At 52.3% G+C, this 27718-nt stretch overlaps 1 protein-coding gene across 3 annotated transcripts in view; it reads left to right on the top strand.

Annotated features, from left to right (window-relative positions):
* Positions 1 to 25721, top strand: part of ZBTB16 (zinc finger and BTB domain containing 16) — a 192362-nt gene extending 166641 nt beyond the window's left edge. For 2 of the 3 annotated variants that reach the window (XM_059930360.1, XM_059930359.1), the window contains exons 5-7: positions 17787 to 17957; positions 22829 to 22996; positions 25031 to 25721. In XM_059930360.1, coding sequence (XP_059786343.1) covers positions 17787 to 17957; positions 22829 to 22996; positions 25031 to 25260 — 569 coding nt within the window. In that variant the 3' untranslated portion in view covers positions 25261 to 25721. The remainder of the gene's footprint in view (positions 1 to 17786; positions 17958 to 22828; positions 22997 to 25030) is intronic. The other variant, XM_059930361.1, reaches the window with a different exon arrangement.
* The last annotated feature ends 1997 nt before the right edge of the window (positions 25722 to 27718 follow it).

Genomic DNA, 27718 nt, shown 5'->3' with positions numbered 1-27718 from the left:
GTGACAGTGGATCTCTTTACTGAAATGGGGATCACAGGAGGAGAAGCAGAGCTTTATTGTTGCTGTTGTTAAGAGGATGAACAGTTTTGGTATCACAGTAGTGAGGCCTGTGTGACATCCAGTGGGGACCTATCCAAGAGGCATTTGGAGACACAGCTATGTCTGGAATTCGGGAAAGAGAGAGACTTGCTGGCCATGTAAATGTTGGAGTCATCAGCATCTAAATGATCCTTGAAGCCCTGAAAGTGGGTGAGTTTACAAAACAGGAGTGGAGAGCAAGAGAGGAGAGCTTGGAACAGAATCCAGAGGAACTCCAACACACTGTGCCCTCCAGGACAATCCCAATGCATCATGGAGATTCAAAAGGAGTTTCTGGAAGAAATAGGATGGAGACCAGGAGAAGTGTGGTGTCATGGAGCTAAAGGAAGAGGTTTCAAAAAGGAAAAAGTAGTCATCAATCTTAATGCTGCTGTTAAGTCCCCTAAGAGGAAGACTAGAAACGTCTGTTGGATTTAGTGACCTGGGGGTCATCGGTTATCAGAGGCGAACAGTTTTGGTGCTCATGGAATGATGGAAGCAGGGATGAGACATGGTGGATTGAGGAGTGAATGAGCACGTGGGAAGCAGAGGCAGTGTGTGTAGGCAGCTCTAGGGGTGGAGGAGGCCAGGAGTCAGACTGACCCAAGTTTAGCACTTGGCAGGGGTGGTACAATGGAAGGATAATGGGCAAGGGAGTTCAGGAATTGGCCAGGAGGCAGCTGGGAGTTGAACCATGGGCCTTGAAGTATGGGCTGATGGAGAAAGAAGCAAGGAAAGGAAGGACATGCTGGGAGCGGTTAGGGATCAGAGAATGGTTCTGGTGAGAGTAACTGGATGGGAGAACTGGGAGGGTGGGAAGGAGATTTCAATTGAATACTTTAGAGGAATAGCTCTTACTGGTGATGAAGGGCCTGGAGTGTTCTCTATCAGCATCTCCTGGAGTGGGCCTGCTCATTTCAGGGTATCTTAAGTTCAAACACCACGACCCACTTATTTACATACCTGTCTCTCTATGGCCCTCAACCAGGCCCCTGGATCCCTGTTCTAATCAGCTACCATTTCTCCACTCCGTACCATCTGGCACTGTGGTAGACACTTTCATATATTATCTCAAATCCTCCCAGCGACCTTGCGTGGTGGGTGTTATGACTCTAATAAAGATAAAGAAGCCAAGGCCCAGAGATATTAGGAAATTTGCATATGATTCTCTAGCTAGGAAGTAAATGGCAGAGCCAGGTTCTGTCTGACTTCAGAGTCCAGGCTTCTTGCTCTCCACTTCTTAGTCTGTAAGCTTCATAGGGGCAAGGAGTGTCTTCTTCACATTGAAGCCTTGGTATTTGATGCCTATGCCGAATGGAGCGCAAACACTGGGTGCCTGAGTGCACGAGAAAACGAGTGAATGGTGCTAAAAGTGACACTCCAGTGCTGTCTCCCAAGGGGAATAGAAGTGCCGCCACCCAAAGAGAGAAACGAAGATAATTGGGAAGAGAACGGATGGGAAGATTTGGCAATCAAGTGGCACTAGTGTTGGATAAATAGAACAGAGGTGTCTTCTCGGGCTCTTTGTGACCAAGGTGCTGGACACCTGACTGTGGCCTGAGAGAGTCGGCCATCGGCTTTCCCGTCTGCTCTGGGGCCAAGCTCACACTCCAGTCTTGGCCCAGAAACTCCAGAGGAGGAACTGAAAGGGGAGGCACCTAGGAAACAACCCACACAGGAGAAAGGAGAACCCCCAACCACTCCGTGACATTTCACTTTGTGAAAATTTCACTTTTTAGAATGTGAGGCTGCGGTTTCTCTCCAGACCTTCCTTCAGGGTGTCAAGGGACGTGTGTGTGTGTGTGTGTGTGTGTGTGTGTATGTGTGTGTGTGTGTGTGTGTGTGCGTGTGCGCGCGCGCGCGTGCGCGTGCAGGGATGGGCGGGGGAGGACCAGATTGCCCATCAGTTGTCTGAAGAGCATGCACGCTACCTAAGCCGGGCTTGAGGCCCCGGCTTGTGTTTGCTGGATGGCTACCCCATCTCCTTTCCCAGGGAAAGATTTAGTGAGTCAGGTACACAGCCTGCTTGGAAGGAGGGGAGTTCCAGGTTTGGGGGAAGTGGGAAAGGCTAGTGGACAATGTGTTTTGGTTTTTGTGCTTGACCGCTAATTTCTCTCCCACCCTCCCTGAATAGCAAAAAGGACAATCTCCTCCTTCTGGGCTTTGAAAGCCATTCCATGCTGCCTGATACTCCATGAAAGACTCTTCCTCTGGCCTCCGTGCCTCCCTCTTGTTGCCTGTCTGTTCAGCAAGTCTATACATTCACCATCCTCCCTCTCCCAGTGTCATCACCAGCCCGTTTCTTCTCCGTGTGGCAGTGCCTGAGGTCCAGAGGAAAGTCGTGGGGCCCGAGGGCAGTGGCCCATCACCCTCAGTATCCACATCAGGCGTGCCCCTGCCGCAGCCCGTCCCCCACCTGTGCACACGCACCACCTGCTATCTACTTCCGAGGGCTGCGCTCTGGAGGGCAAAGTGTGGGCAATAGGTAGGGGAGGTGGTAAGCAGATGGAGCCCCGTGGGGACTGCAGGAGCTTTAGAGGATCACAGAGCCTATCCTCTTTACGTCACAGATGAGATTGAGGGCCAGAGAGAGAAAATTCATTTGTTTAATCCTTCGTCTGCCCAAGCATCCTTCCCTCCATCCAGTAAAGATTCATCACACACCTGTCAGGTCCAAGAGACACAGCAGTGTATAAGAGAAATGAGGTCCCTGCTCTCGAGCAGCTTTTGTTCTGATGGGGAGAGGGAGATGGTAAACCTTGAACTTGAAGCAACTCCGCCAAGGCTAGTTGGCGGCCACAGAGCTGAGCAGTGAGCCTGGACCTCCTGCAGTGCCCTTTCCAGGACCCGTGCAGGGTGACTCCCTGCTTCCTCGGAGCCTGAGCTTCAGTTCTCCTTCAAACAGCAGAGAGAAACATTTAGAAGGAATGAAACTGGATTTTAGCCTCTGTACTTCTGGGCAGCAGAGGGATTGTAGAAGTACGAGTAACTTAAGACCAGCTGAGACTAAGGATTCTTTTTGTTACTTGGGTAAAATATATATGTAACATAGAATTTACCATTTTAACCATTTTTAAGAGTACAGTTCAGTGGCATTAAGTACGATCACATTGTTGTGCAACTGTCACCACCATCCTCCCACAGAACTTTTTCATCTTCCCAAACTGAAACTCTGTCCGCAATGAACAATAACTCCGCCTCCCTCCCCTGAGCCCCTAGACCAGGAATTCTTAACATTTTGTGCCATGGGCCCCTTGGGAAATCTGGTGAAACCTATGAACCCCTCCTCAGAATAATGTCTTTAGAGGCATAAGGTGAAGTATATAAGATTACAAATGGAAATTTTAAATACAGATAGCAAAATATTTTTAAACCATTTGTAATACAGTATATGTGTGATTCTTTGTTACCCTGTTGACAGGCTCAAGCAGTGGTCAGCTACCTACAGTTTGCATAAATATTTCGAGGTGACTGCAGCATTTCTTCCAACGTGGTATGAAAACGTCTAGCTGCCCGTGGATGACCAAGTCACAGGTGCAGCTCATGTGACCGCTTTGTTGCTTTCATTCCCCATTGAAGGAACTGCTAAATTTCAGTTAGAGGCTGGTAGAAATAAAGATGTAATATTTTTACCGTCCAAGTTTACCAACCTCCTGAATTCTATCCCTGGATTGCTTGGGGGTTTCATGGCCTCAGGGTTAAGAGGCCCTGCCAAGACAGTTTGCCCTACCTTTTCTGCCTAGAAGGGCGGTGCCCGGGACCAGAAGCGTGCTCACGAGTAGGACATGGTGACAGAAACCCTCCCTGTGCACGGGGCTTTGCGGGAGGGAAGGCAGGAACATCACGGGAACCCAGCCAATGTGGGGGGGTGGGGGTGGGGGTGGGGAAGGTGCCCCCATTCTCCCCAAGCTGCCAGCCTGCTGTCTGAGGTGGGCGGGGCTGGTGCCCCCTGGAAGTGTGCCTTCTGGCAGCTTCCCCGCCCCCCTTCCACCCCTTGTCCGAAGGTTCAATGCAGAAGGGAGCCATATGGTCCTTTGTGGACACATTTTCCCTAGTACAGTATCTTCCCGGTGTGAATGCGGGGCCTGGTTCCCCAGTGTCAGCTGTCTGTCCCCTCCCCCGCTGCCCATTCCCGAAGCCAGCCCAGAGCAGAGCAGGCTGTCAGGGGCAAGCTCGCCGAGTTGGGGAGCCCTGCAGAGTCGGGGGCGAGTGAGGAGTCTTTTAGTAACACCCACCCACACACACTCACACAGAAGCTGTTGAAGTGAAGTCAAATGTCTCAAAGTCAGATCCCTTTTTAGTATGAATTTGCTGTGTCTCATTCTGAGCACTAATTCCAATTTAATTGCAAGTGGCCTGAAGCCTCTTCAATAGGAGTAACAAATGGTTTGATTTTGTAAACTTCATCAGACTGCATTTTAAATGCGACACAGTAGCCCAACTCGAATGCCAATGAAGCACTGGAGTAGCTCTCTGTTTACTAATTATCCGTTTTTACTCCAAGCCACGCTGGCTGGCTTGTCTGATTAAATCGGATTTGTGGGATAGAGAACAGCTAGCAGAGTTTTCTCTATAGTAAACGAGATTGAAACTATGGGCCGCCTGGCTGCACACTGTAAATTATATTTCCTTTTAAAGGGGACGTGTCTCTTTTATTTCTGTGTCGCTCCTCCTGCATATTAAACTTAGGGCACAGAAATATACCCGGCTCCTTCTAAATCCAGCCTCCTCTCTCCCTCCACCTGGTTGCCAGCTCGCTTCTGTTGCTTTCCATCTTCCTCTCTGAAGGACTGAAAAGGAAATTGGTGGCTACAGCCCGTATTCCCCACGCCACACTCCTTTTCTTTTTTAATCCTTGCTTTTCTCCCCTTTATCCTGGGGGTGAGTTTTCATTATTCTAGAAGGTCCCTGTGATGATATGGGTTCTTAGAATCCATTTTAAGTTGGCTAACACAGAGTTCTAGCAATAAAATTTGCTGAGACCCAACATGGAGTGGGGTTTAGCCTTTCAGAAAGACATGAATATTGGCGGTATTGGCTGGGTGGGTTAGGGTGGGCAATGAAAGAGTCAGTTTCTGGAGACTTAAAATTTGTTCTTTGGTCCACCCTGGAATGAAATCCTTTCCTCTCACCAGAGTGAAATTCAGATCACCTGGTTCCTACCTGTGGTCCAGCAGAGAAGGCCATGGCTCAGGCACTGGAGGGGTGGACCAGTGCCCACTGTGAAGCCCAGGTTGGGGCATCTGGTGTGTCCTCTACCCATTCCCTGGGGTCTGGAGTCTGGGGTCTTGCCTAGAACTCCTGGGCTCTCTTAATTGTTTATTCCTCTGTCCCCAGAAAAGCCACCTCCACCCTTCATCCTTCCTGTACTAAACACACACACACACACACACACACACACACACACACACACAGTACATAAACCAAATGCAAGGCAGCCCCTGAATAAGGTGTAATCAGGCTGTGCTTACACTCTGCTGTTGCTAAGACTAACTCCACGAGCTTGACCTGCCTGCCCAGCCCTCACTCTTGGTGTCTATCTTTGTGCCAGGAGCTTTTTATATTTTAATTTGCTTCTGAACGTCCTGCAGAATTCATGGTGTGTGGACTTTTCCTTCTTTGGCCATTGTGTGCGGTACAGTACGGGTAGGCCTGGAGGTGCCTCACATAGCCTGGTTACCGTGGGAATGAATGGCCACCACACTCTCAGGCTCACAGCCCTCCTTTTAATTGTTGACAGTAAAAAGCATTTAAATGCTGCTTAATTTGTAATCATCTTCCGGCGGGGGGGGGGGGTGGGGGGGGGGGAGGAGAGGAACCGTTAAAATGTCAGTAAAATGAATATATCCTTCTCTCTCTTTTTTTGGCTTGTTTTTGTTTATTTATATGGGGTAGTTTTTCTTTTCAGTGCCCAGTGTTTGTCTGATATTTAAATGGCTCTGAGACAATAGGTATTTCATTTTATTTTGAATTTCTGTCTCCCCCAGCCCCTGCTCCCCTCCCCACCCCATCCTATCTCTGGGTCTTTGTCTTGCAAAGGTCTGCCTGTCTCCTTGTCTGTCCCTTCTCTTCTAGGTGGGCCTCCTCCTGCCTCCTCCTCCTCATCTCTGAAATACATTGGGGTTTACAGGACATTTTAGATAGGACCCCAGCTGAGTTGCTATCTTTTTTCCAGAGATCCCTCTCCTGGGCTCCAGTTCCTGCCCAGGCACCTCAGGATGCCTTTGAGGATGCCTGGATCTAGGGAAATGAACTCTCTATTGACAATGTCTTGTACACTTAAAGAAGACGAGAGAGGGAGAGGCCTGGTAATAAGTTATTGTACAATAAGGAAATTGGGTCTCATCTTCAGGCGGAACCTCAGTGCCCTCTTGTGATGCTTTGGACACACTGCTTAAAATTGAAGTGCCTACTGTGTGTTGGGCAACGTGCTAAGGAAATGAGGCCACTGGATTCAGGGGGTCTGGTTCTCTGACCCATCATCTTGGTTGTTTTTTTTCTGTCATCCTGGTGCTGGGGGCAGGGGAGAGAGAACCCCTGCTCCCCTCTCCCCACCCCATCACCTGGCCCTTGCCCAGCACAGAGAGGCAGGCAGGTACCCTCAGACCCAGTGACTCAAGAATTGCCCTTCTGGGACTTCTCTGGTGGTGCAGTGGTTAAGAATCCGCCTGCCGATGCAGGGGACACAGGTTCGAGCCCTGGTCCGGGAAGATCCCCACCAGATCCACTTCAACTGGGAGCAGCTAAGCCCATGCGCCACAACTACTGAGCCTGCGCTCTAGAGTCCGCGAGCCACAACTACTGAGCCCATGTGCCACAACTACTGAAGCCCGTGCACCTAGAGCCCGTGCTCCGCAACAAGAGAAGCCACTGTGATGAGAAGCCCGCACACCGCAACGAAGAGTAGCCCCCACTCGCCGCAACTAGAGAAAGCCCGCGCGCAACAATGAAGACCCAATGCAGCCAAAAATAAGTAAATAAAATTAAATTAAAAGAAAAAAAGAATTGCCCTTCTGGGTGTATGGCCAGTTCTAGGAGGTACTAGCCGGTAACTGGTGGCCCCTTGAGAGAAAGGACCTAGCAGGTTCTCTTGAGTCTTGCTTTCCTTATCTTTCTAAACACCCCACCTCTCAGGGCTGCTTGAGGGTTCAGAGGAAGAGACCTGGATAGCCCAAAGCAAATGATCAGTCAGGCTTAGATCTCTTCTGTGTCTCTCCTGGGACTGTCCCTCTGTGAGCCAAAGACAGTGGTTCCCAGTGGAGCCCTGAGATTCTCTTTAACTAAAAGAAGGCTATCAAGTGAGATTTTGAAGGAGAAATGCCTGAAGTGCATATCAGTGGGAGAAAGACCTTCCAGTCTTCCAGCATCCTCTTCAAGTAGGCCTAGAATTATTGACTGTTAGAATGGGGGGAACCTTTTAAGATCATTTACTTCCACCTTCATTTTTCTGATGAGGATACTGAGGCCCAGAGAAGTCCAGTAACCTACCTGAGAGTGCACAGCAAGTTAGCCACTGAGCCAGGACTTGAGGACAGGCCTTCCGGCTGAAGACTCCAGTGCTTTCTACTCTTCCAGTCCTCTTCAACTGGGAGCCAATAGTGAGAAGTCACAGGAAAGGGTAGGGCAAGAGGACAATGGCGGGACGATTACCCTGGCCTGTCCTTTCACACACCATACTGACTTCCCATCACACATTTCAGGGCTTCTTTCCCGGAAGTCTCAGGACCAGCTTCTTACAGGCCAGCTCTCATGAAGCCTTGCAGAGACCTGCAGGCTTACCGCAGTGGTTATAGGCCAAGGGCACAGAGCTGAACACATGCCAGGGAGGCTGGATTGAGGAAGGAACCCATTGTAGTTCTGTGTTGATTTGCACCCACCTACCCCCAAAGGAAGAAATCTGGGAGCCCTTTGGTTTCAGGAACCCTCGGGGTAGACAGGTGCCTGCCTCTCTCTTTTGAGCTTTAGTCCTACAGAACAAGCAGTGTAGAGAAACTGAGGAACTCAGTCCTTCTCTGCGTCTTGGGAGGAGAAACTGGGTACCGGTCCTTCAAGGCAGCAAGAGGCCCACCGGCCCACCACCACCCGCTCCTCTCCCAGGCGGCCCCATCTCAAAGGTCCCATCTCCCACTGCCAGAGTGGGCAGTACCTGAGAGCCCTTCCCATTTCAGACCCCCAGGGCTGGGCCGGGCAGGCTCTACAGAGCCGGGCTAGGTTAAGGGACTGCGGGCCACCCCTCTCCACTCAGGGCTGTTGAAGTTGGTCCAATTTTTCAATCGTGGGCCAATTAGTTTCACAAATGGGGGCCCCCGTGGTGCCAGGGCACATTTGTTCCGGGCCTGCGCACTGGCCGGACCCCATTGTCCTGCCTCCCACCCCCGTGTGGGCCCATTGTCCTCGCCCCCAGCGGGTGCTGCTTATGGCTGATTTATACGGGCAGGCGTCCTGCGGGCTCTGGGCCGCACTGCCACAGCTGGCGGAGGTGCTTAAGGCCTTGGACCCCGTGACCTTTGCCCCAGTCCTGCTGTCATTTTGAAAGTTACAGACCAGAGGGCTGCATACCTCTCCGGATTTACTCTCCACCCCAAACCCCCCACTACACGCACACACCGTCTCCCTTCCCTTTTTCCTCCCTCTGCTCTTGTGGTGGACGTTTGGATTCATTCTGGAATGGCTGGAAGGGTCCGGGAGCTGGGCTGGAAAGGGGCTGTGGTGTGGGTGGGAGACTCCAGGGGAGGCAATGAGTCTCTTCTGACGTGGAGGCTACTGCTACTTCCTCCAGGGGGGCTCTGCATCCTCGATTCCTTAGTTCCCTCTCTGATGCCAGGGATACGGGACTTGGTTGGACATCTTGCCATTGAGTTTGCCCTTGACACCGTCCCACCAGGGGACCCGTGCACCCCAGACAGGATGGCCCAGCGTGAGGTAGATGGAACGGGGAGGCCGTCGTGTAACCAGGCAGCAAAGCACAGATCCGGCCCCATCTTAACCCGTTAACCCTCTCTTGCAAACCAAACTCAACTTTCTTCTTCCTTTTTACCTCTTTTCCTTTCTTTTCCACCCCTGCTCTTGTCCCCTTCCCCCAGTTTCTCCCCCTCTTTGGCTCGTTTGTTGGAGTGATTGACAAAATTAGTACATCCATTCAGGTTACTTTTATTGTGCAGGTCTCAATAAATCCCCCGTGTCCGGGGTGCACCTTAATGAGCTAGTGAGCTGACAAATTTGTTTACTGTAGCTGGAGGTGCCGAGTAATGAAATGCACTTGTGTCTGCAGCTCACTGCTAAACAAATACACAGTTTCTGGGAGCCAGCATTGCTAGCTGCTGCTGCCTGAGGCTGTGGCCACATTCCCCAGGAGACTGAGAGGGGTGGGTGAGCAAGTGTGTGTGTGTGTGTGTGTGTGTGTGTGTGTGTGTGCGCACGTGCACACACGCGTATACATGCACAGGTGTGTGCTCTGAGACATGTAATCACTCACCCATCCATGGCTTAGTTTTAAAACAAATTTGAATCAGCTGTTCCAGCTCCTCCCCATTTGGTTATTCATTGAGAACTCTCTGCTCCCTGGACTACTGATATAAAACCCTAACATTCCCTCTTTCCCTTGTGGAAGTGGAAGGTTATATTGATATATGGGTGCCTTCCGAGATTCTAAGCAGATGAGAAAGAAAGGAAAAAGGGGTAGGGAGGCCTGGATAAGGAGACTGGAATTGACAAGACTGAAATTGACAAGAAGGCTAGATGCTAAGGTTTTTAGCTCCTGGCTTGGTTTGGGAAGACATAACTGAGCAGATGATTAAAAGTGCTCCAGCAGTAGGTGACTATATGTTGGAGACAAGCACTGGAGCACAGACTTGTGGCTAATTTGGTTTGAGGCAAGCCTTGCAAAGATGTTTTCTCAGCCTTCTCTACCCTTCCTGGGAGAGAGGCTGTAGGCAGTAAACAGTGGGACTTGTCTACCACTCTCCAGCAGCTGTCATTCCCGGGGTGGGGTGCGGAGTCAGTGGGCTGACATTTTCCTGGGCTGGGTAGACTGGGCCCTCTTTGTGCATGTAGCTAGCCTTCTGAGGAAGGCTGGGAGTTCAGGACTCAGCCCGAATGATGCTGCAACTTATGCCCAGAAGGAGAGCTAGAGAGGGATCGTTTGACGCTTTCTTCAGTAGATCCCTTGAAAAGGAGCCAAGCCCTAAGTGATGGCACAGGAGGCATCAAAAGGGAGGCACCCCTGCCAGTGTTATGAGCTGAGCTTTTGCTTCCTTTCTTCTGCTCCCTGTCCTGTCCCCCCCTTCCCCACCACCTCCAGCCTCTTGAGATGCAGACAGAGCCTTCCTGCCTTCAGTGTGAGTCAGCCCTGGGCTGCTTTGTCTCTGTCTGTCTTTTCCTCCTGCACAGTGGATGATGCAGCTCTGCCACTTTTTTAGCAATGACCTGGGGGGAAGGAAGAGAAAGACGGGGAAGAGGAAGAGGTGGCAGTTTCTGTGACAGTTTTGGTGTGTGGTTACAAGGCTTCACAGGACTGGAAATGGTGTCTTAGGAAAGAGGAATCCTGAGGGTCGGAGGAAGTAGAAAGGCATGTCTGAGGATTTGGAGCGGGGAGGTGGTTCCAGTGTAAGTCAAGGTTTTCACACCTCCTAAATTTGCTATTTTCTTCCTCTGGAGAGAAGAAGTTGCAGGGGGGCGGGGAAGCAGCTCTTCCTTTCTTGGGTGAGGTTGGGTGGAATTGGACATGAGAAGCCCATCCTTGGTCCATGTGCAAGGACACACTTACACACACGCATACACATGTAACAGTCACAGCCGGCTTACCAAAAAAAAAAAGCCCGAGTATATTTAGATCACTCTGCTCTTTTGATTAAGAAACTGCTTATATCTAGGGATAATAAGAACCTTGCTCCAAGAAGGTGTAGCACCTGAACATCTTCTCCGGCTGTGTACCCCTCTGATCCTGTTCCTTCCTTTCTATTAAAGAGCTCATTGGTATGGAAATGGCACAGGTGTAAACATGAGGGTTTTTGTGTCTCGTAATTTCAGACCCAGTCATCACCTGGGTGAAATAAATACCCTGGGTTTGTGTCACCCCTCCTGCCTCCTGTTCCACCCTAGCCTTGGCTTTCTCCCATTTTTGGGCTAAAATTAAACTTGTTTTAAATTGGGAATCTGTGAGTCGTACGTGCCCTGCAGCCAAGATTGGCTGTGCTGCCCTTGGGGGTGGAAGGTGGGTGTGGTGGGGTCACCATCTCCAGATAGAACTGATGGAAGTGAGGGTACAGTTATTTGCATGGCCCTTCCGCACGTTACCTAGGCCCTCTCTCCATCAACCCTGCCACACCCACTCCCTCTTTCTAGTGCAAATTCCCTTCAGGCAGACACCCTTGGGGTCCAGCCTGACACTGATGTATCTGATTTACATTGAAATTTACAGATTGATTGAAAACAATACACTTGTAGGGTTTACATACTCAATAACGTTTGCCAGTTGCCTCCTAACAGCACTATGAAGTTGTTATTGGAAAGGGCAGCTTAGTCATGAATACCATTTCCTAGATGAAGAAATGAGGCCAAGGGCAGCAGCTATCTGGCTCAGAGTCACAGAGCCGGGAAGGGCTGCACCTGTGGGCTAGAACCAGGGTCTTCTGTTTCACTGCATGGTGTGGTAAAACTGGTCCTTCTTCTATGGGCTGGGTCTCCGCTTCTGAGCAACAGAGCTCAGACGTGGAGCCAGAACTGGGGGGTCCTGTTCAGCCCACCAGACAGACAAGAGAGGCCCCAAAGAGATCAGCTGTCTGGGGGTTACTGGCCATTACTAATTTCCAAGGAGAGCCTTGTTGGAAGCTCCCGGTAATGGCTGCATTTGGTCTGGGCTTCCCCCAGCTCTAGCCATCCATCGCTCTGTACCATGACTTTCCCTGCCCTGTTTGCCCCCTTAGTCCTTTGTGATTGTCCCTCAGCTCCTTATTTATTCTTGAATGCAACATGCAGTTATTGAGCACCTGCTATATGCCAGGCCCTGTGCTTGATCTTGGGGGGATATAACAATGAAGAAGATAGTCCCTGTTTGGGCGGGCTTACCATCTACTAGACAGAGCTGAATGTCAAAAATGAGTACAACAAAGGGTTTAATAATTGTGCTGGAAGCATGAGCGCTCAGAGGAAGAAGGTGTTCTTGGCACTGAGTCCTAAATGGTGTCACTCATCCAAGATGCCTTCTCTAGGGTCAGTTCCCTGGAAGAAGCAGCCCAGAGTCGAGAAAACAACTTAGGCTTGTGTATTGTGCAGGGCGGCCATGATCTGTATCCAGGTTGTTCACTGCAGGAGGATGCCCAGCCGAGGGAGAAATGGAGGCTGGAGTCCAGCCGTCTTTGCTTGCAGAGCTGTGTGCCCAGGCGAGGATCTGTGTCTGCCCAGAGGAAGAGGCATGATTTTCTAATTCAGACAAAGGCATCGTCTGGGCTGGTATTGGCTTTGCTACCGCTTCATGGCTAAAAAGCTTTTTCACTTGGGTATCTCATTGGATGCGCTCAACAACCACAAGCAATGTGGCAAACGACGGGCAAACTCTGGTCCAGAGAAGTTCAGCAACTTGCTCCGGGTCACAAGACAAGTAAGTGGCAGAGCCAGGACCCATGTGCTTCTTTGGTCTCCCTTGTGGCATGCTGACCATCTGATTTCTGAATGTCTTTTGCAACCAGTGGAGGCTCCTTCCCTCTCCCCAGTGGTGTCAGGCATGAGGTCTCCCCACAGCAGAGGAGGGAGCAGTGAGCCTCTCAGGGGCTCAGGCGTCGCAGGGAGCAGAGTGCTGGCGCTGCCGGACCCCCTTGCCTCGCCGAACGTCTCACTGCAGCTAATGAATTGCTAATACAATTTTCTAGATAATTTTATTTCCATAGTCCCACATTTTAATGTGTTTCCAAAAGCTAGCATTTATTTGCTTAATCTCCCAGTGTAATAGAATCTGCCCTGACTCATCATACATGCGAACAATCAGCTAGGCAGAAACTGCGGCAAATTGTTTAATAACTCAGATCTCGTCTCTAGATTTTTAACTTGCATGCACCAATAGCTTTTCTTGTGCCGTCCCCCACCCCCGCTCTTGCCTTTTTCCTTTAAAAATATTTTTCCATCTTCTCAGCTGCTGGTCTCCAAACAGAAGAATGGAGAGTGGATGTGGGGTCTCAGAGACCCCGTCTCTTCATCTCTGAGCCTGGGGCAGTGTCTCGATGGCCAGGGAGAGCCCCTGTGCCCTGTGGGATGTCCTAGGAAGGGGAGAGAGACCACTGTAGAGACACTGTAGCATTTCCTTTCCAGGTGGTCACTGCATAACGTTAAACTTGTCACCAAGGTACAGAGCTGGCGTCCAGGACTACAAATGCATCACGCTTCCTGACTCGAGCCCAGGCTGAGGGTCCTGTCCTGCCACTGCCCTGGATTCCACTTCTCCAGTCCTCCTCCGGTCCTCCCAGCCCCTACCCTAGACTGGTCCCCACTCTCCTCCAGTGGTAGCACAGAAGCCGTCATCTCTCTCCCTGCTTTCAGCCACTTGCCACTGCTGTTGGTGCCCTTGCAGCCCCCAGGGGCATTGCCCTCACATACTGGTTGGATCATGCTAGTACCCGCCCCCTTCTTTTCGTGGCACCGCATTGCCTGTGGAATGAAATCTAATCTGTCCCACCAGGTGATACGGCCCTCTGCCATCCAAACCCCCATAACCTTCCCTGCTCATCTTCATCCTCAGGGTCTGTCCTCTGCCCCTGCCTGCTCTGAAATTTGCTTGCGGTGTTTCTAGCCTGGCGCCCGTGCCCCCCTCTGGTCCTCGGCTTCTCAGGCCACTTCATTTCTTAAAACCTAACTCAGAATCTCCGAAGCACTCTTGGCATCAGCCTGTCGTATCCTCTGGCTGGTCGTTGGCTTGTCTGTGTCCCCGATTAATCTGGGACCCTATTTCTCTGGTTGATCTCAGCATTCCCTCTTGTCACCTATCACAGTGCCTACACTAGGTGATATTCACCAAGTCAGCTGAATGGACACGAAATGGGTTCAGGCATTCCTGAGAAGAAGGGACCACATAGTGGGGCAGCTTTGGGGCCCTAGGAAGATGGGGAGGGGTGAGGTTGCAGGGTTCTCAGTCCGCCCTGCAGTGGTACTGACCCTCAGAGCTCCTCCGGGCCTGGTTTTTTTAAAAGAACGTATATGCAATTTCCTTTCTTTCTTTCTTTCTTTCTTTCTTTCTTTCTTTCTTTCTTTCTTTCTTTCTTTCTTTCTTTCTTTCTTCCTTCCTTCCTTCCTTCCTTCCTTCCTCCCTCCCTCCCTCCCTCCTTCCTTTCTTTCTTTCTTCCCTTCCTTCCTTCCTTCCATCCTTCCTTCCTTCTTTCTTTCTTTCCTTCCTTCCCTCCTTCCCTCCTTTCCTTCCTTCTTTCCTCCTTTCCTTCTTTTTTTCTTTCTTCCTTCCCTTCCCTTCCCTCCTTTCCTCCTTCCTTCCTTCCTTCTTTTCTTTCTTTCTTCTTCCCTTCCTTCCTTCATTCCTTCCTTCCTTCTTCCTTTCTTTCTTCCTTCCTTCCTTCTTCTTTCCTTCCTTTCTTTCTTTCTTTCTTCTTCCCTTCCTTCCTTCCTTCTTCCTTTCTTTCTTCCTTCCTTCCTTCTTCCTTCCTTTCTTTCTTTCTTTCTCTCTCTCTCTTTCTTTCTCCCCTTCCCTTCCCTTCCCTCCTTCTTTCTTTCCTCCTTCCCTCCTTTCCTTCCTTCTTTCCTTCTTTCTTCTTTCCTTCCTTCTTCCTTCCTTCCTCCTTCCTTCCTTTTTCCTTCCTTCCTTCCTTCCTTCCTCCTTCCTTCCTTCCTTCTTCCTTCCTTCCTTTCTTTCTTTCTTTCTTTCTTCTTCATTTCCTTCCTTCTTTCTTTCTCTCCTCCCTCCCTCCTTCCCTCCCTCCCTCCCTTCCATCCTTCCCACAAGGTATGTGGGAATCTTAGTTCCCCAACCAGGGATTGAACCCGCGTCCCCTGCATTGGAAGCATGGAGTCCTAACCACTGGACCACCAGGGAAGTCCCTGGGCCTGGCTTTTTAGGCTCGGGTGTCCTACTGGGAATGTCATTCATGTTCCCTCTGACGCAGACTCCTTCCACACTTAGGATTTGGGGGGATGCATAAGGGGAAACCTGGGCTCTTAAAGGGCATGGTTTGCCCAGGAAACCTGCTCCGTCTTACTGATAAAAGGCAGATGTTTGATGTCTGGCTTCATCGGGGCTCTCTGTGGGGTGAGGTTAGGGCCAGAGAGGGGGCTGGTGCTGGGGGCCCTCAGGATGAAGCAGCCACGACATGCCGTGTCACAGGACATGTTGCAGACGGACTCCATTCTGGGGCATGCTGGCCAGGCCAGACTGGGCTTGGGGACTCACTGTCAGCCGTCATCTGCTTCTGTTGGGCAGATCACTCCCATCAGTGTGCCCCCTCAATCAAGTGGAGCCAGCACCCCAGTACCTTGCAGAGGTCTTGCTGGCTCCCAGTGGAGTAGGAAGGCTTCAGAGAGCTTTACCTTGTGACTCGGCTTCCACCGCACGCCTCCTGGCCCAGGTTCTCCAGCTGTTGCTAGGGTGGGCCCTGCATGCACCTGGGGCTCCTGAACCAGCTGGGTTGGAGCTGCCTCGCTGGTGTCATTACTGTGCCTCTTCCCAGAGAAGCCCATGCAGACAGGTGGCAGATCCAGAGGTAGACGTGAGCCCAGCTCTGTGGTTTCTGAAATCAGACACACTGAAGCATTTAACAATCCCAGCTCTGCTTCTTTCTAACTGTGTGACCTTAGGCAAGTTACTTAATCACTCTGTTTTCCCATTTGTAAAAAGGGGCACGAGAATCCTGCCTTGCACGTCTTAAATGAGATGACAGCGTAGATAAAGCACCTAGCACACGGCCTGTAGTAGTTCCCCTTCCCCTCTGCTCTTTGAGTCCAGGAGCAAATCTGTGCCCTTGCTGGTATTCCACCTCCCCTGCTCAGCCTTACCTGGACCTGGATGCAGGCGACGTCTGTCTGCAGGTGGGATGAGCGTGGCTGAAGGTGCTGTGAGGGGTGGGGGGCTGGGGGCAATGAGAGGCCGTCTTTGCCTTCCGCCAGTCCATTGCAAACCCAGCCATGAATGGGACTGAGTTGTCCAGAACGGGCCTCCCATTTGCTATCTCTGTTGATGGACCCCGGAGGCCACAGGCTCTCCTGCTGTCCTTCTTGTCACCCTCTTGCCACCGGGAGCTCCCTGATGCCACACCGAGCAGCCCCACGACTTGCCACAGCCAAAGCTCTGCTGCACCTTCCACTCTGGGCTGCCAGGCGCTGGGCCTGACCCCCTTTCCTGCTTGTGTCCTTGACACGGGGGAGGCAGCGCTGGGCTGACCACAGGTGATAATGCCCAGATGCCGGCAGAGAGAGGCGAGCAGATGGGGAGCTTCCCGGGGCAGGGAGCTGACATGCTTAGGAAAATGGAATCCAATACGGTGGGCAAGGAGCTACTGGTGAGGACTTGGAAGGTTTAGATGCTTCCTCCTGTGGTGCTGAACCCCGCAAGGCCGTGGTCCCAGAGCAGCATCAGGAAGGGGGTTGATAACAGGCAGAAAATGGCAGCCTGTCTTTGTAGGGTACCATGGGGTACCCACCCGTGCTTCTGATCGGCGCAGGGAACGACCAGACAGAGTTAAATGAGAATCTCATGTCCCTCATTAGTTTAAAATCCCTTGACAGTTGCCCGTTGGTCTTGGGATGAAGCCTAAAGATCTTAACATGGTTTCCAAGACCCCGTACGAGCTGGCCCTGCCTACTTCTTTGACCTCCGCTCTACTTCCTTTCTGCCTTCCCAGGTGACCTGTTCTGTCTTATCCTCTGACCCGTCACGTTTCTCTCCAGTTCACAGATACTATTCCATCTTCTTGGAATGCTCTCCTCATGGCCCAGTGTGCTGGGTAACATCTATGATGAGGGCAGGCACTTTGTACGGTTTTCCGTGGCTACATCCCCAGGGCCAAAAAAGAGAGTCCTCCTTATAGAAGATACTAAAATAATATTTGCTGAATGAATGGACCCTTAAGATGTACGCATTAATGAATGGAGACGTGGTTAAGAGAATCAGGTCTGTAGCTCGCATTAGGAGCAGGTCAAATCCAGGTTGCCTGGGTTTGAATCCCAGCCCTGTTTGCTTGTGAACTAAGTCTGTGCTACTTCGGACAAGTGACTCAATCTCTCTGTGCCTCCTTCTCCTTATCTGAAGGGTGAGGATGCAGAGCCCGCCTTTTGGAGGTGGGATTTTTAAGTTAGTTACGCTTGCATGACGGCTGGCATGTATCATCTCCGTTACTGTGATTCCTCACAGAGGCCGGCCTGATGCCCCACCTCCTGTGCCAGGCTCTGAAAGTCCCTTTGATAGATGCCTTCTCGGTACCCTGCCTTTGACACAGACCTCCGTACGATTGCAGACTCATTTGCTGCTCTGATGTGTTTGATTAATGTCTTTCTCCCACTAGACTTCAGGTTCCACGAGGGCAGGAAGTAAGTGGATTCTGTCCACCGTTGGAGCCGCACACCGGGGGCTCCAGCAGCATCGCGTGGCCTGCACCACCTCTGGGTTTGCCACCGAGGGTGGGGCCCGGGGGTGCTGGCCTGACGCTGGCTCTGGCTCCAGCCTAGCTGGGTGAAGAAGGCCTGTGTCCAGCCCTGAGGCTTTCCCCCGCTGTGTCCTGCAGGCACGGACATGGCTGTCTTCTGTCTGCTGTGCGGGAAGCGTTTCCAGGCCCAGAGTGCGCTCCAGCAGCACATGGAGGTTCACGCGGGCGTGCGCAGCTACATCTGCAGCGAGTGCAACCGTACCTTCCCCAGCCACACAGCCCTCAAACGCCACCTGCGCTCACACACAGGTAGGCCAGGCCGGGGACGGGCAGGGCAGGGTCTCTGGGAACCGCTGTCTGCATTTCCCTGCAAACACATCAGGCGGAGGTGCCCTCAGCCCTCCTCTGCTCAAGCATCGGGCATGCAGTGGCCTCCCCGAGGTGCAGGTCAACGTGGACGGTTCTTATCCTGTCCCACCCTGGGCACCTGTGGTTCTCAATCTCTCTGTGCCCAACAGAGAGGGTACTCATTAGAAATGCAGGCTCCTGGGTCCCATCTTCAGAAACTTCCATTCAGTGGGTGCAGGTGGGATCCGAGACTCAACATTGTTAGTAAATATTCCCCAGGGATTCTGATGCAGGTGGACCCAAGACGAATTTTGAGAAAAACCTGCCTTCTTGGTCTCTGTCTCTGCCTTTCCCCCTCCCACTGCTGGCCCACTACACACACACACACACACACACACACACACACACACTGTGCACACACACTCCTGAGGTCGGCCTTGGGCTCTCAAGGGAACGTGGCAGAAGTGGTCCTGCTTATTCCACAATAACAGAAGCACGTGTTCTATACTTGGGCCTTAGCCCTGTTTAGGGGAGACAGTGAGGTCGTATAAACAGTGAGCCTTGAAACGTCCCTGCTTAGCCAGTTGCAGATGCTGGGGGAGGAGAGTAGTTGTGAGTCAAGGGGTCTGGGATGGGATACTTGGTCCTGAGAGCCAAGAGGCATTTGCTTCCTTGAAGCAGCCCCTGACCCTCTAGCAAGGTCATGGGTGACTTGAAAGCCTTCCTTTCTCTGGCTGTACATGGATAAAAGGATTGCCTGTTTCTGAGTCTGCATGCGTCTTTGCTTGTGTGTGTTCTGTCCTGCTTTTGGGGTGAGAGGTGGGTGATGGAACCAGGGAGACAGAGAGGCAGACTCTCGTTCTGAGTACGTAACAGGGTATGTTCTCATGTCTGCTGGAGAGGGTATAAAAAACTCTGTGTGCCTCATGACAGAATTGGCAGGACCCTTTCCTCATTCTTGGGTCTCATCGTGCTCTGGGATTAAATGGCAGGCTCTGCTGAATACGGGAGGGGCTTTGTTTATCACGGACCGAGCTGGCCTGGCCTGCCAGCGGTGGGCATCCTCGCCAAGGACCCTGCCTGGACTCTTGCTTCTGGATGCTGTTCCGTTCAGGGGAGCGTATTGCCTTAGCATCACCAGATTTGCTTAGAACTTTTTAGATTTGCTGGCTTCGGACAAGGGGAGGTCTCAGAGGGGAAGGCCCGACAAGAAGGGCAGAGGAGGAAGGGATGCTGACAAGGGCTTTCTCTGTAGTGACCGCATAAGCATCCCCTGCAGGCATTGGGGTGGCCAAAAAGTTCACTCGGGTCTTTGGCAAGATGTTACAGACAAACCCGAACGAACTTTTTGGCCAACCCAATACATGCACCTTCCTGTCAACACCTCCCCCACTGGGCCCCCAAGTTCAGCCTTATCAAAGGTGGCCAGTTACCTTTCAGCCACTTCTGAGCATTCTGCTGCTGGGTCCCATCAGTTGGATTCATGGGACTGGAACGATCCCGGTCCTGCTAAGTCCACCCAGGGTACGCCCTGCCCTGCCCACACTAGCTCCGAAGAGCTCAGATATCAAAATGCCCCCGGCCCCTGTGTCAATCATGGCTCAGACCCTTGGGGAGGGACTATTTCCAGACATCGTTTAGGAGAAGTGCTTGCTTTTAACCTAGGCAACGTGGAGCATGTGTGCTGCCTACACCAACGCCCATCGATCTCACACCAGCGAGGCCCTGTGCGCACAGCCCTGCACAGGCTGAGCACACCCCGCACAGTGCCTCATTAATATTCCCTTGTCCTCGGCCCATTTGCTGCTGCGGCCGGGTGTTCAGCGTCAGCAGCTGTGTTGGGTAGGTTAGTCCAGCCGCGCTCTTGGCATTGATGGATCCCTGATTCACACGGCTCATCGTATAATAAACTCTCCGCTGTGTTGAGTGGGGGAGCTGAGGAGCCCACAGGATGGGGCTGGGGTGGGGACGATGACACTGGCCTTGGCCAGTGCCAGGGAAGCCACCAGGTGAGGACAGACCGCTGGGGTCACAGGTGCGCTGGGCAAGCCGGAGGGGGGGCTCTCATTAGTCTCGTTTGTCCTGTACTTAATGTCAAGCTCATTAAAGAGGCTACAGAGTTAATCAACATACCACAAATTGGATTTTGAGTTCTGCAGCCAGTTTTGTGTACATTATAGCAACACTGACACGATTAACTCTCAGGGTGAGGATTTTAGGCCAGGTGCTTGCCATGTTTCAAAATCCGTGTGTGTGTGTGTGTGTGTGTTGGTGTCTTTTTTTCCCCCCCCCCTAACTTTTTATTCCTTTCCCTGGGCTGACTCGAGAGATTTCATATTTAAAGTCATGTAACATGTGACCCACTGCCATAATTAAATTCATAAAAATCGGATCAAACCAACCTCTCTGCCTTAACCTTTTGTTTTTTAAACTCTTAGGGCCCCCCTCTGGAGGGGAAAGGCACAGACAGACAGCGGTGCCCACCCCCCAACCCACCGTGTGGCTGCCGATATACGTTTTCATTACCGGCTCCGCTGAAGTCTCACGTGGCCCTTGCTTTATTTATTTATTTATATCTTAACGAGGATACTGAATTCTCGATTAAAGTTGTAATCGTTGCCGATCCAGTAAGGAGGGGGAGTCGGATGTCAGACGGGGCTGTGTGTGCAGACGTCTACACGCAGAGAGGGTGGCACGCGGGCCCAGGCGTGCACAGACCAACCCTCACTCTGTTAGACACACAGCTAATTAGGAGCAGGGTCTGCATGGGCCTCTCCTTCCCTGGGGTTGGATGGGGCTGGCGGCTGGGGACCGGCCCGTCTGCACAGCCCCCGGCAGCGAGGGCGCGGGCAGGTGCCAGGAACTCAGGAATCTGCTCATCCCCAGATCTGCACGTGGAGGCTCTCCTCTGAGCCCAGGGCAGGGCCCCCTAGAGTGGCTCTGCTCTTGGAGCTTCTTCCATCCTACCCCTCCGATGGAAGCGCTCCCACCCGCCCGTCTACACCCTCGGAGCATCTTGCAAACCTTCCACCCGTGAGAGAGCCCGCCAGGGAACAGACCGCAACATCCTTTCCCCACGGAGCCTTAAAAACCCTTCAGAGCCATCAGAAGAGATGAGAATGCATGTGGGTGCAGGGGCTTGCGTTCGAGAAGGGGGAGGTTTGGTTAGCGGCCTGAGGAGGGGAGAGAGAGAAGAGAGTAAAATATCATTTTAAAGAGGAAGTGAAGGCGCAGGCATGCAAGTCTATAACGAGAAGGACAATTTATGCCCAGGCACGAGCGCAGTTTGACATGGGGATAATGAAAAAACGTAGGTCATTGTGGATGACTTAGACCTTCAGCAGCTGAAGAAAATGTATGAAATGCAGAGGACATTACACGGTTGGCAGCCCCGCACATCTGCAGAGGGACAAGTGAAATACAGTGGGCCATTCTTTACCATAAACTATGGCTGTTGGAGATGCAGCCCAGAGAAATTGTAATTACAGTGACAAGACGAATCAGCGATATTTAAATATTCATGAACGAAGTCTGGGGTGATCAATCTATCTTTATTGTCTGTGCCTTCACTCCTGTAATAAATAAGTAGCTGAAGCCCTCACCTTTCATCCCCACAAAGCCCCCACTTTGGCTACAAAGGGAAAGATGGTTAATCCCCGCACCCCAGCCTCAGAAAGGAAGCTGCTGGGCCTGGATTCCAGGCCGGGGAAAGTCAGTTCTCCCCAAGTTTCATATACTGACATTTCCCGAGCGTCTGCTTAGGGTTTACTCTGTGTTGTGTGCTGAGGCTGCAGGGATGAACAAGGTTCCCTTCTTGGCCTCACGGTGCTTCTAGTCTGTGGGCACAGTGGGTGTCACAGCCGATGCAACACAGCATGTCAGTTAGAAGTCTGGTAAGTATCCAGTGTCCAGATTCTGGCACCAGATCTGCATCCCAACTCAGCTCCTTATTAGCTCTTTGACCTTAGGGACCATGTTTAAGCATCTCTAAACATCTCATTTTTCTCTTCTGTAAAATGAGAACGATACTGTCTTTCTCGTAAGGTTGTTGTGATGATTACGTGATACGATTGATCCACGTGGAGTTCTTAACACAGTAGTGAGCACTCAACAAATGTGGGCCATTTTAATTAAAAAGTGCCATAAAAAGTGTACTACTACTACTACTACTAAAAGGACAAAATGCTGGACATTTCTTCTCTCTGGGGACAGAGGAGAAAGTGACTCAATTTGCCTGAGCAGGGGGCGGGGGGCAGGTAGCGCTAAAGGGAAACTTCCAAACCGTGGTGACGTGTGAGCTGGACTCTGATGGGTGACTAGGAGTTCGCCAAGGAGAGAAGAGGAAATCACGCAGAAAAAACGGTTGCATAAGCCTGTGGAGGAGGGGAAGAGCAGGAGGAATTTGGGGGACAGTGAGAACATTGGAGGGATTGTTTTGAGGGTAGGGGAGTCAGGCTGGAATGGCTTTTGCCCCTGACCTAGAGGAAAGGAAGCTGGGGGAGGGGTCTCGAAGCCCCTGCGTCTGCTCTGCCCTCAGGGGGACCTGCTTTCTGGTGGCTCTGTTCATCCCTGAACCAAACGGGCTCTCTTTTCCCGAGACTGGCCCGTGAGGCGTGGATGGCCGCTGGGCCACGGTAAAGTATGGACACGTGTGGACAGGCGTGCTCCCTGTCGATGCTAAGGGGCTGGCAGGGGTGGAGGGTCCCTCAGTCATCTCTGGAGGTGGTGACAACAGGCAGCCTCTTCCTCCCGGTGCACTGAACCTGCCCTACTGTCCCCTGGAGAGGGGCCCGGGGGAGGCGGGGGCCTGATCCAGCCCCTTGTCCCCACAGGTGACCACCCGTACGAGTGTGAGTTCTGTGGCAGCTGCTTCCGGGATGAGAGCACGCTCAAGAGCCACAAGCGCATCCACACGGGCGAGAAGCCCTATGAGTGCAATGGCTGCGGCAAGAAGTTCAGCCTCAAGCACCAGCTGGAGACACACTATCGAGTGCATACAGGTACTGAGGACACACAGCTGGCTCCGGGGCGGGGGTGGGGGGTGGGCAGGGGCAGGTGGGTCCGCAGAGAAGCCCGGGTGCCCACGGTCCCAGGCTGAACCGAAGAGTGGAACCGCTTCTGTTAAGGGTTAGTACGGTGACCTGAGTGCCACTTCCTCCCTGCAAGGGCGAGGCGGACTTTGCTAGTCAATCACAGCACTCTTTCCGGGAGCCCAGACTAGCCTTCCAGGCGGCCATACCAAGAGCTCACAGAGGATATCCGTTCCTGAATCCTGAATGGGGGGTCAGTTGGCCTGATTAGCTGAAAGTGAAGGCTAAGGTGATTTCACATGACTTGAGGGTTACAGTAAGAACTAGGTGACATTAAGTTAGGTTATGATGAGGGTTGGGAAAAATTGTACGTTAGATTGAGTTCGGTTCAACGATTAGAGAAGCAGTTGGATTTACTAACCCCTCTACATGTATAATATTTTACCATTTCAAAGGGCCTTCATGTTCCTTTTTACATAAAAGTAATGTGAGCAACTGTTTTCTTGGGGCCTGAGGACAGAACAGGTGGAAGTGGTCCCGATATCCAGAGTTGCCAGAGTTGGGGGCAGTGGATGCTGGAGCCGGCCCGAGCCTGCCTGGGAAAGCCATTGTGCACATCTCTTTGCAGCCCCATGTTCTGTGTCATCACCTTGGTTGCTTAAAATTGGCTACAGTGGGAGGGTTCACAACATGGCCATCAGCAAATGCTACAAAATCAGGGCTTTTTGGAGAGCCAGTTGTTAAACATTTACAGCACACTGCCAGTTGGGGGGTAGATATTCAGAAGGACTTCCTGTGAGGATGAGACATAGTGGAAGGTAGTGGAATGTGGCAAAGTAGGAAGGCTCCCTTGATCAGGGGAAACAGCTGCCTGAGCAGAGGAATGGGGAGAGGTGATCAGACAGGTCCTGCTGGCCCAGGGGAGAGAGTGTGTTTTCCCGGGAGGGGAGGTGGGCAGAGGGAGCAGTAAGTAGAGGATACATGTTGTCATGGCTCTGCTTTGGGCCACAAGGAGAGGACGGGGTGCTTGTTGCTGACAACTAGAGTGACCCCCAGGATTTCCCAGAGCCCCTTGTCGGAGATGTGACCTGCCGGGTGTATCATTAAGCGCGCTGGCGCTGACTATCGTAAATAGCTGGTCGATAGTTAGATCACTTTGGCTGTTCATTACTTCATTATTTGCAGGGGCCTCTGCACGGAGGAGTATCGATAGCGAGATGGCTGGCCAGTTAATTACTGTATCAGAGCAAGGTTCCCTCACATCCTCTGCTCAGCTCCAGGGGGCTGTAACAGAGGGTGGGCGGGTCGCAGCTTGGGCGTGGCCGTGCCCTACCAGGTTTTCTGTCCCTCCCCCATTCTGGCCCCAGAGGGGAAGGCAGGGTCCAGGGCAGGCTCTAGAGCCTTAGGGGAGTAGCCATTCCCAGGTGTAGCATGTTTGCAGGATGGGGTCCCCTCAGTTTTACCCCACCTCTGTTCCCCACCGTCTGTAGCCCTGTAAGGACCCCATCCCCTTGCTCCCCTGGAAGGAACTGTGTGCTGAAGAGCCACCCTTAGCATTTGAGGGGCCTCGCGGACCCTTTTCTAGACCTCCCTTTCCTTCCTTAGGAAGGGGAGAGTCCGTGCCCCTGAGAGAGTTAAGAATAAGTCCAGGGGCTGGAGCTGCCCCACATCATGGCCACTAGCTACGTGTGGCTATTTACGTTAGTTACAGTGAACAAGATTAAGGGTGTAATCCGTTGGAAACCAACACACTATTGTAAATCAACTATACTTCAATTAAAAAAAAAAAAAAAAAAAGAATGTAGTTCCCAGTCGCGCTCAGGAGCCAGATGTGACTCGCGGCTGCCACGCTGGATGGTGCATCCATTGCCGTGGAGAGAGCTGACCTAGAGGGATGGGAGCCTCCAGCAAGCCCGAGGGGGCGCTGAGGGTGCAGAACATCCCTGGGGCGGCTCTCACAGCGCCCTCCCTCTGTCCTGGCCTTCTCCCACCCTCCCCCCACAGGTGAGAAGCCCTTTGAGTGTAAGCTGTGCCACCAGCGTTCCCGGGACTACTCGGCCATGATCAAGCACCTGCGAACGCACAACGGCGCCTCGCCTTACCAGTGCACGATCTGCACGGAGTACTGCCCCAGCCTGTCCTCCATGCAGAAGCACATGAAGGGCCACAAGCCCGAGGAGATCCCGCCCGACTGGAGGATAGAGAAGACTTACCTCTACCTGTGCTACGTGTGAGGCGGCTGCGGCGGGGGAGCGGGGAGCAAGAGGAGAAGAGAGGGAGCGGGATGAAGTCCAGGAGGACTGTGCAAAAAAAACCACAACAAAAAACAAACAAACAAACAAAAACAAAGAAAAAAGAGAGAGAGAAGGGAAAAGGAAACCTGGGGGCTGTCGGGCTCTGGGTTGTCTCTGGGGCTCCAGGTGACCCGGATGCCTGTCTGAGCCCCTCCCCTCGGGCCCTCCACCCCTCCTTTCCTGGCTGGAGCTCTCGGCCTGCTCTTCTTGGATGGGGTGGAGGGGCCTTTTGTTCAGCTCGGATGGTGGGATGTTCTTCTCTTCCCTCCGCCCAGATCCTCCTTTTGTGTCCGGAAATGGAGACGAGGAAGGGGGGAGGGCTCCTCCAGTCAGAGCCAAACCACCTCTGCCTGCCGTGCTCTCACTGATCCCTCGGGAGGTGGGGGCTGACGGATGGGTGGGCTGGGGGTGCAGAAGGGGGGCCTGCAGATGCTGGGGCTGGGCAGGGTCACTGGCTGACACAGACGACGGCAGCTCTAGCTTGCTGGGGGCAGACTGGGGCAGGGAGGGGTTCTCCTGCCCTTCCCATCGCTCAGTTCATCTGTTGCTTTCTTCTGCTCCGCCATACCTGGGTGCCCCCTCATGGTCTTCAGGAGCCTCAGGGCTCTTAGCCCCTCCCCCAGCTCCCGGCTGCCCGGCTCCCTTTGACTTCTGTCCTCTCAGTCCCCCATGGATCCGGGTGTCTCCCTCCTCCTCCAGCTCCCTGTTGGGGAAGCTGCGTCTGACTCCAGAGCCCCTACTTGCACCCTTAGCTTTCTGAGAACGCAGACGAAGTAAATGGAATGGCCCATCCCAGTCTAGCCCTGTCCTAAGCCAGATTCCTGCTCAGCTGCTTTTGCTTCCAAAATGGAAAAAGGAAACAACTAAATACACACTATCCCACCAAACAAACACACACAAACACAAACCCCCTATGGCCCTCCTTCAGCCCCTACGAGGAGGAATCCATCAAAGGGCTCATTGCCCATGGAGGGACGTGCCCTACACCTGGAGGGGGGACCCCTGCCCCGGGAGGGTGTCGGTGAGTCATGCTGGGGACCCTTTGAACACACGGGACCCCAGACCTGGTGAGCTCTGTGGGAGAACCCAGGTCCAAAGGGCAGTACAGAACTCCTGGCTCCCAGGGCCCCCCCCCCAGTCCACAGGGAGGAGGTGGAGGAGGAAGAGTTGAGAGCGCTTTGCCTTGTGTTACGTTTTGCTTCTTTTCCGTGTCCTCTGTTCACCTGTTAGCACATTGTACTTGAATTACCTCAGTTTTTTGTGACCTCATGAGCTTTTTTGACCCCTGCCTGTATCTCTTTTTTGGTTGGGGGTTGGAAGGATGGGGAGAGCGTTCTTTTCTGTTTCTTGTGTAAGTTAATGGCTAGTTTAATAGGCTTCGGCTGGCCAAGGCCCTCCCCGTGTCCCCTAGCGACGAGCCTCGCAGCTGGAGGGAGCTGTGCGGAAGGAGCTGAGTACTCAGGATCCGAGTGGGAGGCCCCGGGCAGAAGGTGGGTGCCTGCCGGGGACGGGGTGCCGGGGGCACGGCAGAATCACAGCCGGCTCGGCCCAGGCGTGATGTCATCCTGCCTGAAACCCTCTGGAGAGAATCCCACCTTTCTTACAGTTTGCTGGGTCATCCGGATCTGGGCGCCTGTGTTCTTCAGATCCCTGCAAAGGCGCGACCCCACCTCTGTGTGCATTATCATTGCCAAAACTGGTCTCTTTTCAGGGCTGGCTGGGGACAAGCCAGCCTGTGTGTTGTTGCGATGGGGCGGGGGTGTTGTTTTTCTAAAAGCTACCTCTTACGTTTGTCCAGTTCTTTCGTTCCCTTCATGCCTCCCATCCTGCTGCTCTGCTTGCCCCCCACTTCTCCCAGCCTCCCCTCCCTGAATTTTTGGAAAGCACATTTGCAATATTTGTGTTCGCTTTGGGACGGGTCTTCCCGTTTCACCTCATGCTTTATTTGTAAGAGTTGTGGGTTGTTTTTTTTGTTTTTTTTTTTTTTTTTCTCTTTCCTTTCTCTCTCTGAGAAAGTTGTGGCTGCGTTTTTATCTTAGGTTTTAAAAAGTGGTTTAGGGAAGCGGTTTTGGGGAGAAGGGTTGTGAGGCATACAGGGAAGTCGGAGGGATGGGTGCTGCTGTGACCACCCCCCTGTCCCTCGGCCCCATCCCTCCTGCCCTCCCCTGTAATCTCGCCCACCAAATCTGAAGGCCTTAAAAGTTGTGTGTTGGGGGGATATAGACGGGGGGGGGGGCTGTGTCACTAGACCGTTGATTGGGGATGGTAATGTAGGAAGGATGCTACTTTGCAACTATAATAATGACTTAGTGCTTTGGAAAGGAAAAAAAAAAAAGTTAAACTTGAAATATGTAACTAGAGCAGTTGTCATGTTTATAATGTGAAAAGAGTGGAATCG

Source organism: Balaenoptera ricei, chromosome 8 (assembly GCF_028023285.1).
Source record: "Balaenoptera ricei isolate mBalRic1 chromosome 8, mBalRic1.hap2, whole genome shotgun sequence".
NCBI lineage: Eukaryota > Metazoa > Chordata > Mammalia > Artiodactyla > Balaenopteridae > Balaenoptera > Balaenoptera ricei.
This window is presented reverse-complemented; position numbering and strand designations above follow the sequence as displayed.